We start from the raw sequence: 18,791 nt of genomic DNA, 5'->3' as shown, positions 1-18,791 counted from the left end.
ACGGCATCCTCCAGTATCTCGTCTCGACTCCCTTTTTTGATACTCCTAGTACTTAGAAAATGTTGCAGAAAATTTTGTTCGAAACACTGTTTGTACAAAGGACATTTGAACACTTAAATTCCTGGACACATCGAGAACTCGAAATTTTCTCGTGCGGTCCCACAGAATTTCTCTCCTAAAATTTCCGTGAAAAACCATTGCAGCATCCAGCGAACTACTCTATGAATTACTATGTTTCACTTTGTCTCCTACTACTAAAAGCATTTTATCCGTGTGCCTCAAGCATAATATCTATATTAACGAGTGTAAAAGAAAGGAGTCAGGTCTAACATAAACAATCTTGACCCATCACGTTATATTTATATTCATTGGTTATTCTAAATCTAAGGGCCGGGCCTAAATCGTCATGTACTAACTATCATTCGGTCATTCTCAGTTGATTGATCCCTTCAACCAAAGCTTAATGAGACGCTGATTTTTAGAATCAATACACTAGCCAATACCGAATACTAGCATGATCATTTCATGAACTATTAATAATAACGAATACTCTCGTTGTTTCTGACCTACCCGTGTACTATGTTTGTAACCAAAAGATTCTTCTATATTGATCTACCGGAGGACAAGTGACTTCACATCACTGCCTACCACTGAAGTATAGTCTATAAAAGGAGCAAGGCTTCCTCAAGGAAAAGATGAATAGCTTGCTTCTCATTTTACTCTCATTCAGTCCCATTGTTGTGTGTATTTGTTGGTCATGCATCTTTTTTTTCGATAAAGATTGGTCATGCTTCGACATACATGGAATTAGGATTTACATCGATGGGCATAGAAGGCACCAGGAATTGATGATTGAGTACAGCTATTATATCATGCACTTCAGCTCTTGTTGTGCCGATGTGCCTCTTTCTCTTACTTTCTTTTCTTAGCTATTTTTCCTACGGAATGATGTTGAATGTGTGGTGCAAATCGCCTGCCTGGAGAGCATGAAACTACTCTGCTATATTTAGCAAGCATGTACATGTTGAATGTGATTGTTTGTCTTGGTATGGAAATTCAATATACCACCTGGGTTTGGAAGGAATTTTCTGCCCATGGATATTTGCGGAGAAAATGACAAAAAAAAACTACCACATTTTGGACGATCTTCTAGGAGAGCTACCACTTTAGAGTTTTTTTACACATAAATACCACTTCAGGGATATGGTCGTGACAAGAAGCACTAATTTTGCCTTAGACATTTTAATCTGTTTTCTGACCATACGGGCCCACCTATCAGGTACACGTGGCAACAAAAAACCTAACTACTAATTTAGTTTTACAAATAACCCCAAAAAAATTATTTTCATATCTCGCACAGCTCCTCATTAATTCCCGCACATAACAAAAACAAATAAAGGGAGTGGGGCAGGGAGCGGGCGAGGCGGAGGAGAGACGCCGCAGGTGAGGCGAGAGGCGGGAGGGCTCGCCGGAGAGCTCGGAGGAGCGCCATGGGAGGGAATGTTCGAGAAAGTCGTTGCTCTGGGCTAGGGTTTTAGCCTAGGGGAGAAGACAAGGTTTGCGTGCTTGCGCCCTTCTGCTCTGAGAGCCCCTGGTGGAGAGAAGAGTTGAAGGTGCCTCCGCTGATTACGTAAACCCGTTTGATTTTCGTGACTTGAAAAAATTACCCTTATCTTCATCTGAACTGCGGCTCGCTCCTCCTTGCAGAAAGAGGAGCAATGGCGCTGTCGATGTGCACTCCCCATGCCCCGCCGCCCCTCCCGCTAGCCCACCGTGTTGCCTCCACTAACCTACGTCGTCGCCACTCCCCCATGCCCCGTCACTACTAGCCTCAAGCGGCCGCCTCTACCCGCTCACCCTCACACGCGTGGCTGCTTACTAACACCCGCGCCACAACTGGCCGCCTGGTCCCCGAAGCTTTACTCCATCCTCATGCTCGCTGGTCTTGCCCATGGTGCAGACTCCCCTGCTCCCAACCACAGCACCTTCGTCCTATGTGTGTGTGTAATGTAGCTCCTTTTCATGTGTTCCTTCTCCAAGTGTGTGTTGCTTTTCGAAGTGTATGCGTGTGTGTACATCTTCTACGGGTCCCACAAACGCAACCAAATGAATGGAAAATATGGTATACATGAAGATGTAAGGGCATTTGTGTCTTTCTTCAAGAATGTTACTCTTAGTTAGTAGTTAGTGATATTTTGGCATGAAAAACCAAAACTGAGTGCTATTTTGGCATTTTGGTTTCTAAAATAAGTATTGTAGATTTGTCAAAATTCGCATGTATCTAGATTTTATTTTAGTTCGTAGATACACCTGAATCTAGATAAATCTTCCATACTTATTTTGGAATGGAGGGATTTAGTTCGAAACATTGTTTGTATTATCAAGGCCTTTTGAACACTTAAAACTCGTACTAGTATTCTAGCACTACCAGACATGTCGAGACTTTCTTGTGTGGATTCCATGAAACTTCTCTCCTAAATTTTCCATGATAACTCAGTGTGGCATTCACCGAACTAGGCTATGGATTCTTATGTTGTGCTTTGTCATAGGGTTCAGTAAGCCATAACACATATGTTTTTCTACTATTAAAATCATTTTATCCATGTGACCAAAACAGAATATCTACTACAAGTGTGTAAGAAGGAGTCGGGATTTGACAAAAAAATAATCTCGACCATCAATAATATCTATATTTATATGTTATATTCTAGATCTAAGTGCTCAAAAGAGGTGAAAAATATCAGCCCGAAATCTCCATGCATTAACTATCATTCAGTCACTTTTAATTTCAAATCCATTCAAACCAAGCTTAATGGCACATCAATTTTAAGGATCAATACCCTAGCCAATGGCTAATAGCATGATTTCATGAATGAATTGTTAATAATGAATAAAGATCTCATGGTCTCTGACCTACCCGAGTACTACGATCGTAGCCAAAAGATTATTATCTATTGATCGACCGGAGGACGTGTTACTTCAAGTCACTGTCTACAACTAGAGTCTTCTATAAAAGGCGCAAGGCTTTCTCAAGGAAAAGATGAATATCTTGTTTTAATTTTACTCCAATTAAATCCCATGATCGTGTGTATTATTGGTTGAGTTCCTACATACATGGGATTAAAATTTATATTGATGGGCATAGAAGGCACCAGGAATTAGTAATTTGGTATAGAAATTACAACATGGACTTCGTTTCTCGTGTCTTCGATGTGTCTTTTTCTCTTACTTTCTTTTCTCGGCTATTCTTCCTATGGAAGGATGTTGAACGTGCGGTGCAAATCGCCTGCCTGGAGAAGATGAAACTACTGCAGTTATCTCTAGCAAGCATGTATACCTGTGTTTGAATGTGATCGTTTGTTTAGATATGCAAAATGAATATACCATCTGGATTTGGAAGGCATTTTCTGCCCATGGATATTTGCGGGTAGGTACAGGCAAAGTCACAGGTTGTGTACCGTTGGGACCCAAGCAGCGGTGTCGCTGGCAATGCCCAACTCTAACACTCGAGTTCTCGAATTGTGAGACAATTAAGTATTTCAAATTGTATTGTTGTTTTGTGCTTTTAATTTATGTTGTCATCCTTGTTGTTGCTACAGATTAGTTGCAATGCTGATGCTCCTTATGCTAAGGCTACATACAAAGCCGAGCGGAGAAGGTGAGGCTTTGTAGTGCAAAGCCATGCTGATTCCAGTGTGACGCAGATAATCACACCTTGCGTCTTTGATCCAAGTTTTTGTTGTCACGTTGTCCTCCGTAAGCAACACGGAGGGAAAAATTGCGACTGAGTTCCTTGATCTAAACTCAGTTGGTTGGTCACCATCTTAAGCCACGATCTGCGTTAAGATAATAATACCGATCGTGATGGGCATTGTCCATTGTGGATCATGCAGCGGTTTAAAGAGCTAAACTACATTTTGGAACAGAGATCATTTGCCATGCCATTTGCCATAACAAAATCATCATATGCCATGCCATTTGAGCTCTTCAGGCTCAGAAGAGCACCACGACTCACCCAAAAGAAAGTGTCACAAATGTCCGATTACAATGTGCACTCGCTCATTTTCATCGAAAAAAATAAGGTACAGTTGTCTGGCCTGCAGAATAAAATAAGCAAACATGTAGGGATTGCTGGCACCATTATCCCTTCAGGTAAAGTGTTTTTTGTACACTGGCTAAAGAGTAAAATACACTATTCTTACAAGTGAACAATGCATCTACGCATATATATGAACTTTTTGTTAAAAAAATGCACAAGCAGAAAAATACTGCATGATTACTTGACCAGGAATTTCTCATAGTATCTCAGTCGAGCTGCAGATTTTCGCAGTGTAAACAGTGCAAAACTATACGCCCTGCCCCTCAAGTATAGCCTTGCAGCAGATTGATGTCTTTGTGCTTGCATTCAGAAATCAAATAAATACAACTTAATTTGTCAGAAATCAGTTGATCTGCAAATTCATATCAAAGTATTTCAATTTCATTCAACTTGACGCATGATTCAAAGAAGACCTAGATCAAGGCATGATCTGCGCAATCAGAGCAAATGGATTCAAAGTTTAATTTGGCAACACACTTCCGAAATAATGGCAACACATCAATGTCAAGAAACTGCTGTGATGCGTTTGCATGATAAACGGCAACAACAATGCCAGGAAATTTGCAGATGCCTCAAAAATGATTCAGTTCTAGCAACTGACTCGGCAAAACACACAAAACACAATCTTGAAGCATGTAGCTGGACTAGATTTAGCAACATGCTCCCATCTCTAATCTCCTCTTCTACTAGCATGCAACCATGCTTACATACAGATCTACTGCAAGAGTCACCAGACAACTACTCCACTGTCACCAGACTGCTCATGCTAGCAATTTCTCATGACACCCAAAATTTCTTATGACACCTAAGAACATTACCAAAGTTAAGGGCTAGACTAGAAGTTGCAGAGCATAAGATTTCCTGTCCTAATGATGTGATAATACCTCAGCAGTAATGAAAGTCTACTCAGTAATCTCCTTTTCCTGTCAAAAATTCACTGCAATCCTGCAGCAGCTGGCTAGTAGCAAGTCAGAACTCAGACGACGAGGTTGCCGAACGGTGCCCGGTGTGGAATGCCCTTGCGCCGGTGCAGCGGCATGGTGAGCATCGGTGTCGGCGGCGTGCAGCTCTGGTCGAAGGCATTGCAGAGCGGGGAGGGGGAGTAGGAGTAGGTGCTGCCGTCGGCGGCGGCCTTGCAGCCGAGGGAGCAGAAGCGGCAGGCGTCGCGGAGGCCGCGGCGGCAGGTGACGCAGGCGTAGTGGATGCCCTTGAGGCGGCTGTGGCCGTGCCCTAGGCTGCGCTCGTTGAGGAAGACGACGCGCGCGCCGTTGATGACGTAGGTCTGCACGCCGTCCATGTCCACGAGGCCACGGACGTCCGACACGCGGACCACGCTGCTGTACGACGAGCGGCGGATCTGGATGACGCGGTGGCCGAGGTGGGCGTGGCCGGCGCACAGGCCGCAGAGAGCGCCGGCGCCCGCGGCGGCGGCGCAGTCGAGGCAGAACATGGTGCGCTCACCGCCCCGGCGCGTGTGGGAGTGCGCCTCGCAGGTTGTGTAGAAGCGCGCCGTCAGCAGGACGCGCAGCCACCGAGGCCCCCGCTCGCCGTGCGCCGCCGACACCGCCCGCTCCTCCGACTCCGACTCCGACCCCACAGCATCCGGCTCATCGCCGTCACCTTCCTGCACACGCCACACGGCCACAGATTGGTTGGTCAAGAAGCAGCTCTCCTCGAAACCATGCGCACGAGGTGTTCGTCCGCGGGAATGGACCAACCAAATGAGGGAGAGAATGAAGAACTGATTTTCACAACCAAATGAGAGGGAGAATCATTCCAAGTCTCCAACCAAATGCTGCACGCAAGGAAGAATGCAAGAACATAATCGCACCCCTAGAACGGAGGGGAAGGGAGGGACAAAACTCCAACAACGAGGGTTTTGTAGCGGAAAATAAAAGTACCAGGCTTGCATCCATCGCCATTGCTCACAAGATTCGCCCGAAACCCTAAGTACTACCAGCAATCCGCCCAATGCGATGACAAATGAAGAACAAAGAAACCGTTTCTTGCCCGAAAGAGGGAGCACGGCGAATCAAGAACGCGGAGCAGAGGAGCAAGCAAAAAGGGAGGGCGAGAAATGGGGAATGTGCGCCGCAGGAGGGGTTACCGTGATCCTGCGGCCCTTGAGGCGAGGCTCCTTGAGCGGGGACTCGTGGTCGATCGCCATGGACAAGCGCCGCACAGCAAGGGGGAATCCAGAGCCGGCGGTTGGTAGGAAGAGTCCAGATTCCAGAAGAAGAGGCGGCGTGGTCGTGGCTCGGCTAGCTTCAAGCGGAATCGGCGGAATGGAACGAGGGGTGGGTGGTGGGCCGGGCTTATACGGATGGGCCCATTCAAGAATGGGGAAGAGTCTCCTTGTCCCTAAGAGATGTCCTGAATCTACTAAAAAAATCTCCTTCTCTCTATCACTAAAAAAAAATCTACTTCTATTTCAAAATTTCATATGTCTCCCATCAAAAAAATCATATTCCCTTTCCTGATAAAGAAATATACAGCACTCCCGAAAAAAATGTAATACCCCTAAAGAAAAGAATAAGAAATAGAGATAGAGATAAGGGTTGTGCCCATATATGATCGACATCTACCACCTCATCCTTCCCACGTGGGACTCGGACATCATCCTACCGAGAAGCACCCAACCTCTCGACATACAGTTTAGGGCCAAGTGGGGCCATGAGTCACGCATCAAAGAGCACCTGTGGTTTCAAAATTTTCCACCACATCTGGCTAGGTGGGAGGGAGGGGGTCGCCTATGCAGAACAATCTCCCATCTCAGCCGGAGGGAAAAGGCAGCAGGCCACAGGCGCGCATTCACCAGACTATGTGCATACAACATTTGTATGCAAATCAGCATGGTGATCATACACAGTACACAGTTGAAACGATTTTTTCACTGCTGCCTAAATCAATACCCAGTAACCAGGTTAAAAAGAATCAATACCCAATAGCAATAAAGACCGCGGTTGTTACAAATAAAAGGCAATCGGAGGTAAACAAAAGTGATGTGCCCCAACGGGTACATTGTGTGCCGTTTGATGGTTAACAGACAATGGTCATGCATGTTGCACCAGGAAAAGCTCTTTTCTGTGATGTAATTGTATTGTTTGATCCATGTTACTCATCAGACAAGAGAATCATTACTACTGACAACATACAATTACATCACACACAATAAAGTCATTACTACTGACAACCATTAGCTTTCACGAAACACATTTCGGTGCAAATTGATACCGCATTATGGTGTGATTTTCATATATCAGACCCCTTCGCTGTCAGCAGTCCCTCTTTGTTGAAAGACGGCCTATTCTATTTCAGTCACTAAAGGACCAGGAAACATTGAAAGAAATTCCAGAGCGGGAGCCAGCCAAAGTAGATATATCATGACCTCCAGGCCAAAATGGATGGCAGCCTAAGTAGTATTCCCTCGTGCTTCGCGCTAGTCATCATCGACTGAATGTAACTGACTGTGTAGTGGCCCTATTATATCTGGGACTTCTTCGATATCTTTGGATGGCTGAGAGAGGCCGAATAAACTCTATTACAATTTCATCAAATCTCCGGGGAAAAAATTAAGAAAAAAACATGGGTAAAAGAACTATACCTGCAGAAATTCTAGGAGGCACCATACGAGGTAGTTTATGATCATCACAAGGCAAAACAGTTTGCCTGCCCAAGCTCCACATGTGAGGTATCTACGCCATCACAGAAACACATGCATTAGTTGCTTCCCTATGTTGATGTCGTTGAAAAACTGCAATAGTGGTACTGCACACATTTGCTCAACAAAGAAGTGGTACTGCACACACATTGACTTGCAGAACTAACCAATATATGGAACATGGTAGAAAATACAAGCTAGCACTTTGACAGCAATAATGACAATATATTCGACTGCGGTAATAAAGATCTAAAGGGAAAACCAGTGTTTCAGCTACAACTTCTTTTTTTCAAACGGCAGAAAATTAGACTACAGTCCGTGTTCTGCCTTATACTCACTTGGGAAGACGGTCTAGCAAATTTGTGTGTGAGGACTGCATTGCACGGTCGTACACGATCTCTGTTCTTTTGGCCACATCATCCCAACTATAGAGTCTTTTCATCTACGATGCACGTTAGATTTGAATAAGCATGAAACAACTTGCATATGAAGTTTGTACTGAAGGAAAAAAAAAGCTGATGCAGGATGCCCATTTCTGACAGGGGGCTAATGTGCAGCAAGGCCCGGAGCCAGGTGTAGTCGAAACTCACCCGAAGATGCATAGTTTGGGGATCTATGCCAGGAAGTATGTCAATAGCTTTCCTGACAGCTCGTACCATATCTTCTGGATCTGGTTCTGCAAGTACTACCATGTCATCTGGTAGAACCTGAAAAAAGAATCGTTTGTAGGGAGCTGCATATTGTCCAACTAGCTGAGATTTATGGTTGTCGACAAAAGAAACATTAAACTCATAAAGGACATATACCTCTGGAACCCCTCCGACTCTAGTGCTAACTGTCAGCAGTCCACAGCTTGCTGCCTCCAGAATGGCTATGCAAAATGCTTCTGTAAGCGAACTACAATAAGGAAAGGTTAAATTTCAGAACTACATTACTATGGTTAACAACTGCACTCTGCTCAGCTGTCATAAACAAGGTTAACTTATCCACCTTCGAGTTTCCCAAATAATATTAGATTATCTTTAGAAGTGAAAAAAAAAGGAACGACAAAGCTCTTCTTTTTCTGTTTGCATTGGATCCATGCAATACTCCCTCTGTTCCGTATTACTCCGTAAAGTTTGACTGATTATATGGTAAGAATATTAAGATTTACTATATCAAATCAACATTACTAGAATCATGATGAAATATACTTTCATATCATATACATCCGGTATCATAAGTGTTGCTACTTTAACACATATTTAGTCAAACATTACAAAATCTGACTTTGATCAAACCTTATATGCAGAGTAATATGGAACGGAGGGAGTATATACTTAAAAGTTCCAGAAGAAAAAATCCCTCAACATCAGAGCGCTCACTTAAATGATAGTCTAAGTACATTTTTCAAGAACCAGAAGCTCACAACAACAATACAATAATCTGGTACAAGGATGACAAGTGCAGAAAAGATCCACTGGATCCGATGTGGCTTAACGTAGATGTTCAAGGAGCGCGTTAAGCATTCCAAACATTCAAATACAACAATTTTAGCTACCCTGGGTAATGGTAGTGATCATTTCCTCAGAACCCTTCGAATTTTGAGGATTCAACAGACAAGTTTAGTAAAAACAATTCTTTAGTAGCAAACAAACTGAAAGTTGGAACAAGCAGGCTAATGCAACGCACCATGGTATCATATAGTCAATGGAAAACTAGAAATACAGAAGAACACGGGAAAAAGCACATGTATGAAAGAAACAATACTTTAATAACAAAACAATGAAAATTCAGAAAGCTACCTGTTCAGAAATATATGACCAGATATCAGAACAGATCGTACTTGAGCATGAGGTACAGCCCCTAACATCTCAACTCTATCCTGAAGGGAGAACTTCTCCCTCATCTCTTCAAGTCGCACACGTTTTGGACCATCACCTCCAACAATAAAGCGAACCTAACAAATTCATAGATTTATTAATTGAGGGAACACAAGTGAGATCCAAAACAACAAAGAGTAAGAAAGTAAGGATGCAAGAACGTGATAATGTACAAAGCAAAAAATTCTATGAAGCTGAACTGTCAGGTAATTTATACAGATCATACCAGAAAGGATGATAGTAATCAGAATAGTGTGCTATATGCTGAATAAATAATCTGTTTGGCCTTAATACACGCACGTAATTCACCTTCACTTATTTCATGCATGGCTCATGTAAAGAGAAGCTGTAGTTATAACCCACCTTTGGAAACAGACGGCATACTTCTGGAATGACTTCAACAAGAAGGTCAGCACCTTTTCGATAAACTAATCTACTTATCACAACAATGATGATTTCATCACGGCTTAAGCGGTTGGGGGAGGGAGTAAACATTGCAGTATCCACTGCATTAGGGACCATGAAAACCTTCTCTGGAGATATCCCTGACCTCAAGACAGTGTTCTCTTTGCTTGTGTGAGACACACATATGGCCTGATCAATATCTGCAAGAGTAAACTGCAGCACCTTATTCATGTGAATGCTTCCAACGTCGGCAAAACCATAAAGCGAGTGGTCTGTGAAGATGACTTTGTACCCCATCGTCCTAGCATGCATCAAGGCTTCATGGCACAGGGTTGAAAAGGCCTGATGTCCATGCACAACAGAAATCCTCTCACGAATAAGAATGGTCCTTATAACTGGAAATGTCATGAACAATGTAGGCAGTGTATTCTGCATCAAGAAAGGTCTCCATGGCACATAATAAACCTTCAATCCACCAGTAACATATCGTACTCCAGAACGTTTTCCATATGCATGTGTCATGACAACAACCTACAGAAAAGCACACTGAATTTGTTCAAAACTTAACACAGAAGTTGGTATCATAAGTTACTTTGTACAAGCTTATTATGCCCGTTGTGTTCATTAGAAGGTAAGATCTAAAAAGAAGTGCAGCCTCAAGCAGAAACTATGTGCATGCTTCACAAATTCAGTATAAATGTTCCATTTATGGTTAGACTGTAGACTGATGAGAGTGGACAAATCAAATGCATATGCATTTGCTCATCTAAAATCCTTAAACCATAAATGAGCAGCAGAGCAGGATAGTAAATAGTTTATTCGGGAAAGACCTTATGGCCAAGCTTCAGCAGGCATTGCGATAGATAATATATGTGGCTCTCCACACCACCAAAGTTTGGGAAGAAAAAGTCAGACACCATAAGAATCCTGTGCTTCCTGCTTATCCCATCCATTGTGCGTGAAATCTGAAATAAACAAAAGACAAATATCATATGGTGTAGTATAACCGAGATTCATGAAAGGAAAAAAAGAGACTCCAAACAAAGCAGCTAAATCACTAGAGTAACTGGAAATGAATTTTGAACATACATTCATACACATGATGCGTGATTGTATCATCAGTAAACATACTCTTGCATTCGTACAAACATCAAAAAATCTAGAAATGCATGACTGCTATTTCACATACGAAGGAAATGCGCAAAACAACAAGAGCAGTAGTCTTCTCTCATGGCAACATGTATCAGCAAATCTTTCCCAGTCCCAGTTTTAAACAGTAAGGAAAAAATACTGCCTTAACACGGAGGGGTATGCTATCTAATACTACAATATCTATGTACAGTTTCTTCACTACTAATCCAGCAGGCTCGCAGCCTGCAATGGGAGGCCTCCCAATGACGCAGGCTGCTGACTGCACCTCCGGCCAACTCCATTTACTCACTATACTTCTTCCCTCTCTCGATTCTTCCATAAAAATGGTTAACTACTGATCGATTCCATCTTCGCCCCCTCAATCCCCGCAATCTCGGAGAAAATTCATCTCCCACACCTAGGGTTTCCAATATGTCTATGCATTCCTGCTCTGGAGCATAGGAGGAGGAGAGAAGGGGGGGAGAGAGGACATGTTGCGCACCTGCTCTTCCGGCTGTGTTCTGGTCGCTGGCCGCCGGCTGCCGGCTGCCGGCCGCCAGGGCGCGTGCTTACGGGAGATGTGGAAGACGAACAGAGGAGGCGATCGGACGAGTCTGACCTGGGTGGTGCCACATACGTTTCTTTCCTTTCAAGGGCAGCTCGGTCTTTTCCTACTCAGCGATCTATGTGCAATAGTCTTTCTAGTCATGTTTCACAAAAAAAGTACTATTTCTAGTCATGTGATATATTTCATCAAAGAATGACTAGTTTTCGATAAGAAAATTCTCCTTGCATCTGGGGAACTTGGCTCCATAGAAGTTGTAGAAGGTCATGCGACCTAAAAATCATGTTGTTCAAGTAGATTGCTTGCCAACAAGTTGCGTTGAGCATTCTACCAGAAGCCCAGACCTCGTTCGTTTGGTTCGGCCCTTTTTGTGTTTCGTGTTTTGGGCATGTGTTTAGTTACGGCCTGTTTCCCGCATAATGTTACCTTGTACGCTTTGTGGTGAGCTTACCAAAGCAATCAACACTTCACATAAGGTGTCCGGGAGAATATAAATTTAGGCAGAGCTGATATATTGCACATAAACAGCAACATAAACATAGTTCTAGAAGTTGATTAGATTGTTGCACCACAAGTCCACGAACAACTGCTCGCGGTGCAATACACGTTCATCGAACCAGGGGTTAATACATACCTCCTCGCCGTACCTAGTTACCACCAAAATATGCATACTTACTAATTCTTAGCATCGAAACAACGTTGAGTTCCGCCCTTGAGAGGTTTTAGCCTTTTTGGTGGAACTTTCAACTCCTGATGCCACAACCGTTGGGCGTTTTGTGACCCGAGAGACGTAAGTCTCCGGATCCTTGTCAACTTCTTCGTCCTCCGCCTCCGAAACAACCTATCCCTTTTGGGATCCTCCACAGTTTGGCGGGTCAAAGGGTGCGAGATGTCAAGCTAAAACAAGGCAGAGCACAAGTTTCATCAAATATAACTCGGAGTCAAACGAAAGGAAATAACTTTGTTGGAAATGAATTACCCTGAGACATTCATCTTTGGTATAGATGTCGCGGCTAGTCTCATGAGTGGTCTGCCCCCTTGGAACTTTGTAAATTGTTCGGATCCTCTTATTCAGAGAATAGGCATGGAAATTGGTTACCGAGAGGATGTCGTTGACAGTATACTTGCACATCAACCGATCATGGAATTCAAGGGGTTGGATCCGCCTCTTGAACTAGATCAGGGTCAAGTCATTGCTGGATAGTTTTGTAAGCCTGGCGATCCTATGCTCCATATGACCTAGATCCGGGTGATGGGTGAGGTCCATAATGAATGAAGAGTTGTCCTTCACTTCAGGACCGCTGTTGACAAATTTCGGGAGGCCACCTATGCGGCCCAAAGCGACCACGTCCTTGTGATAAAACCAACCCGCATTCCAGTAGCGGGCATATTCATGTGTTGACATCACATGGAACAGGCGCTTGGGCGGGAGCAAGGTCACACTCCTGTTCTACATGTTCCTGTCCTTGGTCTCCTCCTTGATTTGTTAGTAAAACTTGAAGATCCGGAAATCCGGTCGGATCCCAAGGTGACCCTCAAATAAAGTGAAAAGGTTGGAGAGCGGTGTAGCTGTTGGTGCAAATGTTGTGTGGCTGGAGGCCATACTTCTCCAGCACCTCCAGGAAAATATCGGAGGTGGAAGCGAGAGACCTCGCTCCACCCAAGCCTTGGTCATGATCCGCTCATCGAGTTGAGGTGTCGGAACTGTCTCGCCCTTGGTGAATCGCCAAGAGCCATCCACAAGAAATCTTTCCTCCTAGAACATCTTTAGGTCGGATTCTTGGGGATCGCAGAGCCACCACTGACCACTGACCCCTCTCACCCTCGCGCTCCTTAGCTTTGGAGGCTTTCCTCTACTCTGCTTCGATGATTTTCCCCCATTATGGTTGCTCCTTCCTTTTCTTCTAAGATCTCCGCCTTAGTCGGGACTGCTTGTTCGAAGGGGTTGATGGAGGATCCAGGATGATAGGAGGCCAGAATAACACGCGGAACGTTAGGCGGCATAATAGATATTCGCTCAATTATTAAAGGTTCCGACACATTGGGAGGAGTGTTTTCCGACATGTTGTGACTAATATTGTGAGTAGTGTTTTCTGACATATTTATAGCTTCAAGTATAGCACTAATGACTTAGGAAAAACTACTAAACCCTAAGCACTTCATCTTCCCAAGGGCCGGCTAGAGCTTACCAGAATGGCGTGGCAGTTCCCCATCACCGGTGACGATCTTGCGCGGTGGACGGAGTAGGAAGAAGCTAGCGGCGCAGCTGCGAAATGGATGCGGATGAGCGTCGGTGATCAACCGTGCGGTGCTAGGGCGATGCATGTCCCTGAAACAGCAACACGGCGAGGGCAATCGAAGCTCCACCAGGAATCTAGATCTAAGTGAGTGGCGGCGCTGGAGGAGGAAGACGATGGAGGGTGGCACAGTCAGAAATGATAAGTTCCACCATTCCTCGCACTATTTATACCGCAGCCTTGAGATTCGTGTGTCGGATCCTACGGAGGGAACTCAAGAGTCTCACCGTTGGATTACCCCCACATGTCCTAGGGCTTAAGCGTGAAATCTCCACGAAGGTACTTTCACTGTAGAAATCGCTACTTTCTAGGAAAATTCGGATTTTTCGCCATGGAATTTAGGAGATTCTTAGTAGAACCTTGCCATGGAAGACTGATTGCGCGTAATTAACACGTCCGTTGGGAACCCCAAGAGGAAGGTATGATGCGCACAGTAGCAAGTTTTCCGTCAGAAAGAAACCAAGGTTTATCGAACCAGGAGGAGCCAAGAAGCACGTTGAAGGTTGATGGCAGCGGGATGTAGTGCGGCGCAACACCAGGGATTCCGGCGTCAACGTGGAACCTGCACAACACAACCAAAGTACTTTGCCCCAACGAAACAGTGAGGTTGTCAATCTCACCGGCTTGCTGTAACAAAGGATTAGATGTATAGTGTGGATGATGATTGCTTGCAGAAAACGAGTAGAACAAGTATTGCGATGAGATTGTATTCGATGTAAAAGAATGGACCGGGGTCCACAGTTCACTAGAGGTGTCTCTCCCATAAGATAAATAGCATGTTGGGTGAATAAATTACAGTCGGGCAATTGACAAATAGAGAGTGCATGACCATGCACATACATGATATGATAAGTATAGTGAGATTTAATTGGGCATTACGACAAAGTACATAGACCGCTATCCAGCATGCATCTATGCCTAAAAAGTCCACCTTCGAGGTTATCATCCGAACCCCTTCCGAGTATTAAGTTGCAAACAACGAGACAATTGCATTAATTATGGTGCGTAATGTAATCAATAACTACATCCTCGGACATAGCATCAATGTTTTATCCCTAGTGGCAACAACACATCCACAACCTTAGAACTTTCTGTCCACTGTCCCAGATTTAATGGAGGCATGAACCCACTATCGAGCATAAATACTCCCTCTTGGAGTTAAGAGTAAAAACTTGGCCAGAGCCTCTACTAATAACGGAGAGCATGCAAGATCATAAACAACACATAGGTAATAGATTGATAATCAACATAACATAGTATTCTCTATCCATCGGATCCCGACAAACACAACATATAGCATTACGGATAGATGATCTTGATCATGTTAGGCAGCTCACAAGATCCGACAATGAAGCACATGAGGAGAAGACGACCATCTAGCTACTGCTATGGACCCATAGTCCAGGGGTGAACTACTCACTCATCACTCCGGAGGCGACCATGGCGGTGAAGAGTCCTCCGGGAGATGATTCCCCTCTCCGGCAGGGTGCCGGAGGAGATCTCCGAATCCCCGAGATGGGATTGGCGGCGGCGGCGTCTGCGGAAGGTTTTCCGTATCGTGGCTCTCGGTGCGGGGGTTTCGCGACGAAGACTATATGTAGGCGGAAGGGCAGCCCTCGGAGGGGTCACGGGGCCCCACACGCTAGGGCCGCGCGGCCCCCGGGCCGCGCCGCCCTAGTGTGGCGGCGCCCCGTGGCCCCACTTCGTCTTCTCTTCGGTCTTCTGGAAGCTTCATGGCAAAATAGGCCCCTGGGCGTTGATTTCGTCCAATTCCGAGAATATTTCCTTACTAGGATTTCTGAAACCAAAAACAGCAGAAAACAGCAACTGGCTCTTCGGCATCTCGTTAATAGGTTAGTGCCGGAAAATGCATAAATACGACATAAAGTATGCATAAAACATGTAGATATCATCAATAATGTGGCATGGAACATAAGAAATTATCGATACGTCGGAGACGTATCAAAGACACACAAATTCCGCGAAGTTACCGTTGGCAGAAATATGTCCATTGGAGTCAAGATCATAAAGTTTATGACCAATGCTTTGTGGGAGACATGAAGTTTGGGAGTCTTTCAAGGTTCACTCTTATTCGTTCCGAGCAAGGAAGAAGATGTATTCGCAAGCTGAGCTAGATGGAAGAACGACAAATCTCAAAGAACTCCAAGGGGCTAGTGTTGTGGATATGATAACTAGGTATATTACAGTACATAGTGTCTCAATTCCGACAGGCCCGGGTGATCCATGGATGGTGGAAAGGCATGTGGCCCAACCGGGCGACCCAGTTGCCGGAGAACCCAATTGGAGGATTCCAGCCCGGAGAGAAGTAGTCAGATCCGTCCATAGTTAAAGTCGGTCAGATCCTTGACGTGCACAACAAGATGACTTAGCTTAGCTTAGATCTAGTTGTATCCAGTTGGATCTCTACCATTGTGACCCTAGATCCGGGTTATAAGCCGGATCCTAGGAGTTCTAGAGGCATAACTCAAGTCATTGTAATCTCGCACTTGTTGCCTGATAATTGCAGACAAGCAGCAGAAGGATCTCTCCACCGTCATGAGGTTTCCGAAGCTGGTTACTCATGTGTTCCCGTCCCAATGACTACTCGCCCTATGACCCCCTCTATCTCCCTCCTCTGTGAGAATCCCCTCACCGGAGTACCATCGATCACACAACAACAGTCTAGCCTAACTTCACCAATCAACCGTCAAAAATACCTCTCTCCCAATCCCAACAACAGTATAGCCTAGCTTCACCAATGGACCGCCAAAAATACCTCTCTCCCGACCTAAATCTGCAACATGTATGGGAAGCCTACCAGGGAAAACCTATACACCGACCAGGTCGGTGGCTACCGGCCACCGCACACCCCCTGGTCGAGTATGGGCCGGCCCATTTGGGTCTGTTTAGCTTGGGCAGTTCGTTTTTGCTTTTTCTTTTTTCTTTTCTGGTTTCTTTTTCTGTTTTCTTTTCTTTTTTCTGTTTTCGGTTTTTGTTATATTTTTTCATATTCGAAAATTTAATTTTTAAAAATTGTTCAAATTGAGAAAATGTTTAAATTTATAAATGTTCAAATTTAAAAATCGTTCAAATTTGAAAACCGTTCAAATTTAATTTTTGAAAAAAGTTCAAACTTTGAAACTTTTCAATTTTTAAAATTGTCCAAACTTTGAAATTGTTCAGTTAAAAATGTTCAATTTTAAAAAATGTTCAACTTTAAAAAATGTTCAAATTTAAAACTGTTCAAATTCTAAAATTTGTTCAGTTTTGAAAATGTTCAAATTTTACGGAATATTCCATCTCAAAAAATAGTTTTGTGTTTCCAAAAAAGTTGTTAGATTTTAAAAACGGAAATATAAACAGAAAAGATAAAACAGCAAAAAGGAAAGAAAAAGGAAAAAAAGCTTATCTGTTGGGATGGGCCACGGCCCACTGAACCGGCCCGAGTTGCGGGGGTGTGCGGTGCCTTGCACCGACCGACCAGGTCGGTGTACAGGACGTCCCAGCCTACCATGAGTATTTTAAAATAGAATGGCCGGATGAAAATAGCTGATTACTTTCCTTCGCGTACACACAATACAATTTACTTTTATCCCCACATAGATTTTCAAATCCTTGCAAGTGGGGGAAAGTCACTACATCGAAAAGTCGTACCTTGACAAATAATAGGTCGTCCGGCTAATCAGTCCCACCTAATTCAAAAGGGAAAACAGCAACTGAACCCGATTAACCTGCGGACTTCGAGTTCAAAAGATTATAATCACCCTATAGAAAGCGACAGATTAGTCTTATATTAGGTACTGTTTCCCACTTTCATTATACGGTGTGTCTAGGTCTCAGTTGACTGAGATTTTCTTAAGTCTAAGTCACCTCAGAAAAGTGCAACTGCAGTTTAAAGAAAAGTGCAACTTGGTCCAGTTGCACATTTCTGGTAGAAAAGTGTAATTGCACTTTTTTAACAGAAAAGTGCAACTCAAGTACTTTCTTGTAAGTGACTTAGACTTAAGAAATTCTCAGTTGACTGAGACATAGCAAAACCGTTCATTATATTATGGGTTTTATATGCATGCGATTGACAAACTGATGCGAGTAAGAAATAAAAAAAATGCATGACCAAAATTTAAAATAAAGCTTTACTGGATTTAGGAAGACACGTGGTTGGGTAACATTCTTCTTACTCAACAATATGCTTCATTTTAACATAAACAGCAAAAAGAAATTTCAGTCGATAATGTTTTATCACAAAACCTGTCGAATACATGATTTAGGCGGGTTTTAAATGAGAGCAAATGGGCGATATGGATTCGTTTGGTGCGTCATCCAATAGATGTTCAACCGAAGAAAGAGATATGTTCGTTTGGAACCTCACCAAATCTAGCGTGTACTCCGCCAAATCCCATTACTTAGATCATATGAATGGCCTTAATCCATACCTAATAAAATATATTTGGAAGATGAAAGAATCACCAAAAATAAGGATTCTCATATGGTTCCTGCATCGAAAAATGATCCTAATGAAATATAATCTGGCAAAATTGACATGGTAATATGAAATGTTGCTTTTGTAATCAAGAAGAAAAAATTCAGCATTTATTTTTGATTGCCCCTTGGCTAAAGTTGTTTGGAGTGTCGTTCACATGATATTTAATATAATAATCCCTGCTAATATGACGAATTTGTTCGGAAACTAGTTACATAGGGTTAATAAAAAAGATAAAGTGCACATCTGGGTGGAGCTTCTGCTTTACTTTAGGCCTTATTGAGGACACGA

At 43.6% G+C, this 18,791-nt stretch overlaps 2 protein-coding genes across 2 annotated transcripts; both read right to left on the bottom strand.

Annotated features, from left to right (window-relative positions):
- Positions 1-5,075: 5,075 nt before the first annotated feature.
- LOC124646806 (protein RGF1 INDUCIBLE TRANSCRIPTION FACTOR 1-like) lies at positions 5,076-6,266 on the bottom strand. Its single transcript, XM_047186863.1, has 2 exons — positions 6,207-6,266; positions 5,076-5,723 (listed from the first exon to the last, which is right to left on the bottom strand). The coding sequence occupies exons 1-2, from the start codon at positions 6,264-6,266 to the stop codon at positions 5,076-5,078; spliced, it is 708 nt and encodes a 235-aa protein (XP_047042819.1).
- An 864-nt stretch (positions 6,267-7,130) lies between these two features.
- LOC124649158 (phosphatidylinositol N-acetylglucosaminyltransferase subunit A-like) lies at positions 7,131-11,732 on the bottom strand. Its single transcript, XM_047188825.1, has 9 exons — positions 11,661-11,732; positions 10,858-10,992; positions 9,986-10,558; positions 9,545-9,699; positions 8,567-8,657; positions 8,351-8,467; positions 8,099-8,202; positions 7,704-7,794; positions 7,131-7,616 (listed from the first exon to the last, which is right to left on the bottom strand). The coding sequence occupies exons 2-9, from the start codon at positions 10,978-10,980 to the stop codon at positions 7,539-7,541; spliced, it is 1,332 nt and encodes a 443-aa protein (XP_047044781.1). The 5' UTR covers positions 10,981-10,992; positions 11,661-11,732; the 3' UTR covers positions 7,131-7,538.
- Between the last annotated feature and the right edge of the window lie 7,059 nt (positions 11,733-18,791).

This window comes from Lolium rigidum, chromosome 4 (assembly GCF_022539505.1).
Source record: "Lolium rigidum isolate FL_2022 chromosome 4, APGP_CSIRO_Lrig_0.1, whole genome shotgun sequence".
Classification (NCBI taxonomy): Eukaryota; Viridiplantae; Streptophyta; class Magnoliopsida; order Poales; family Poaceae; genus Lolium; species Lolium rigidum.
Note: the sequence above shows the minus strand (reverse complement) of the source record. Positions and strands in the feature narration are given on the sequence as shown.

What these genes read in the sequence shown, in the direction of transcription:
- LOC124646806 (XM_047186863.1), bottom strand. Translation starts at nt 6,266, where the DNA reads ATGGCGATCGACCACGAGTCCCCGCTCAAGGAGCCTCGCCTCAAGGGC. An exon ending in TCAAGGGCCGCAGGATCACG is followed by an intron (nt 5,724 to 6,206) that starts GTAACCCCTCCT and finishes TGGCGTGTGCAG; the next exon opens with GAAGGTGACGGCGATGAGCC.
- LOC124649158 (XM_047188825.1), bottom strand. Translation starts at nt 10,980, where the DNA reads ATGGATGGGATAAGCAGGAAGCACAGGATTCTTATGGTGTCTGACTTT. An exon ending in GAGTCGGAGGGGTTCCAGAG is followed by an intron (nt 8,468 to 8,566) that starts GTATATGTCCTT and finishes TTCTTTTTTCAG; the next exon opens with GTTCTACCAGATGACATGGT. An exon ending in CCCAAACTATGCATCTTCGG is followed by an intron (nt 8,203 to 8,350) that starts GTGAGTTTCGAC and finishes CGTGCATCGTAG; the next exon opens with ATGAAAAGACTCTATAGTTG.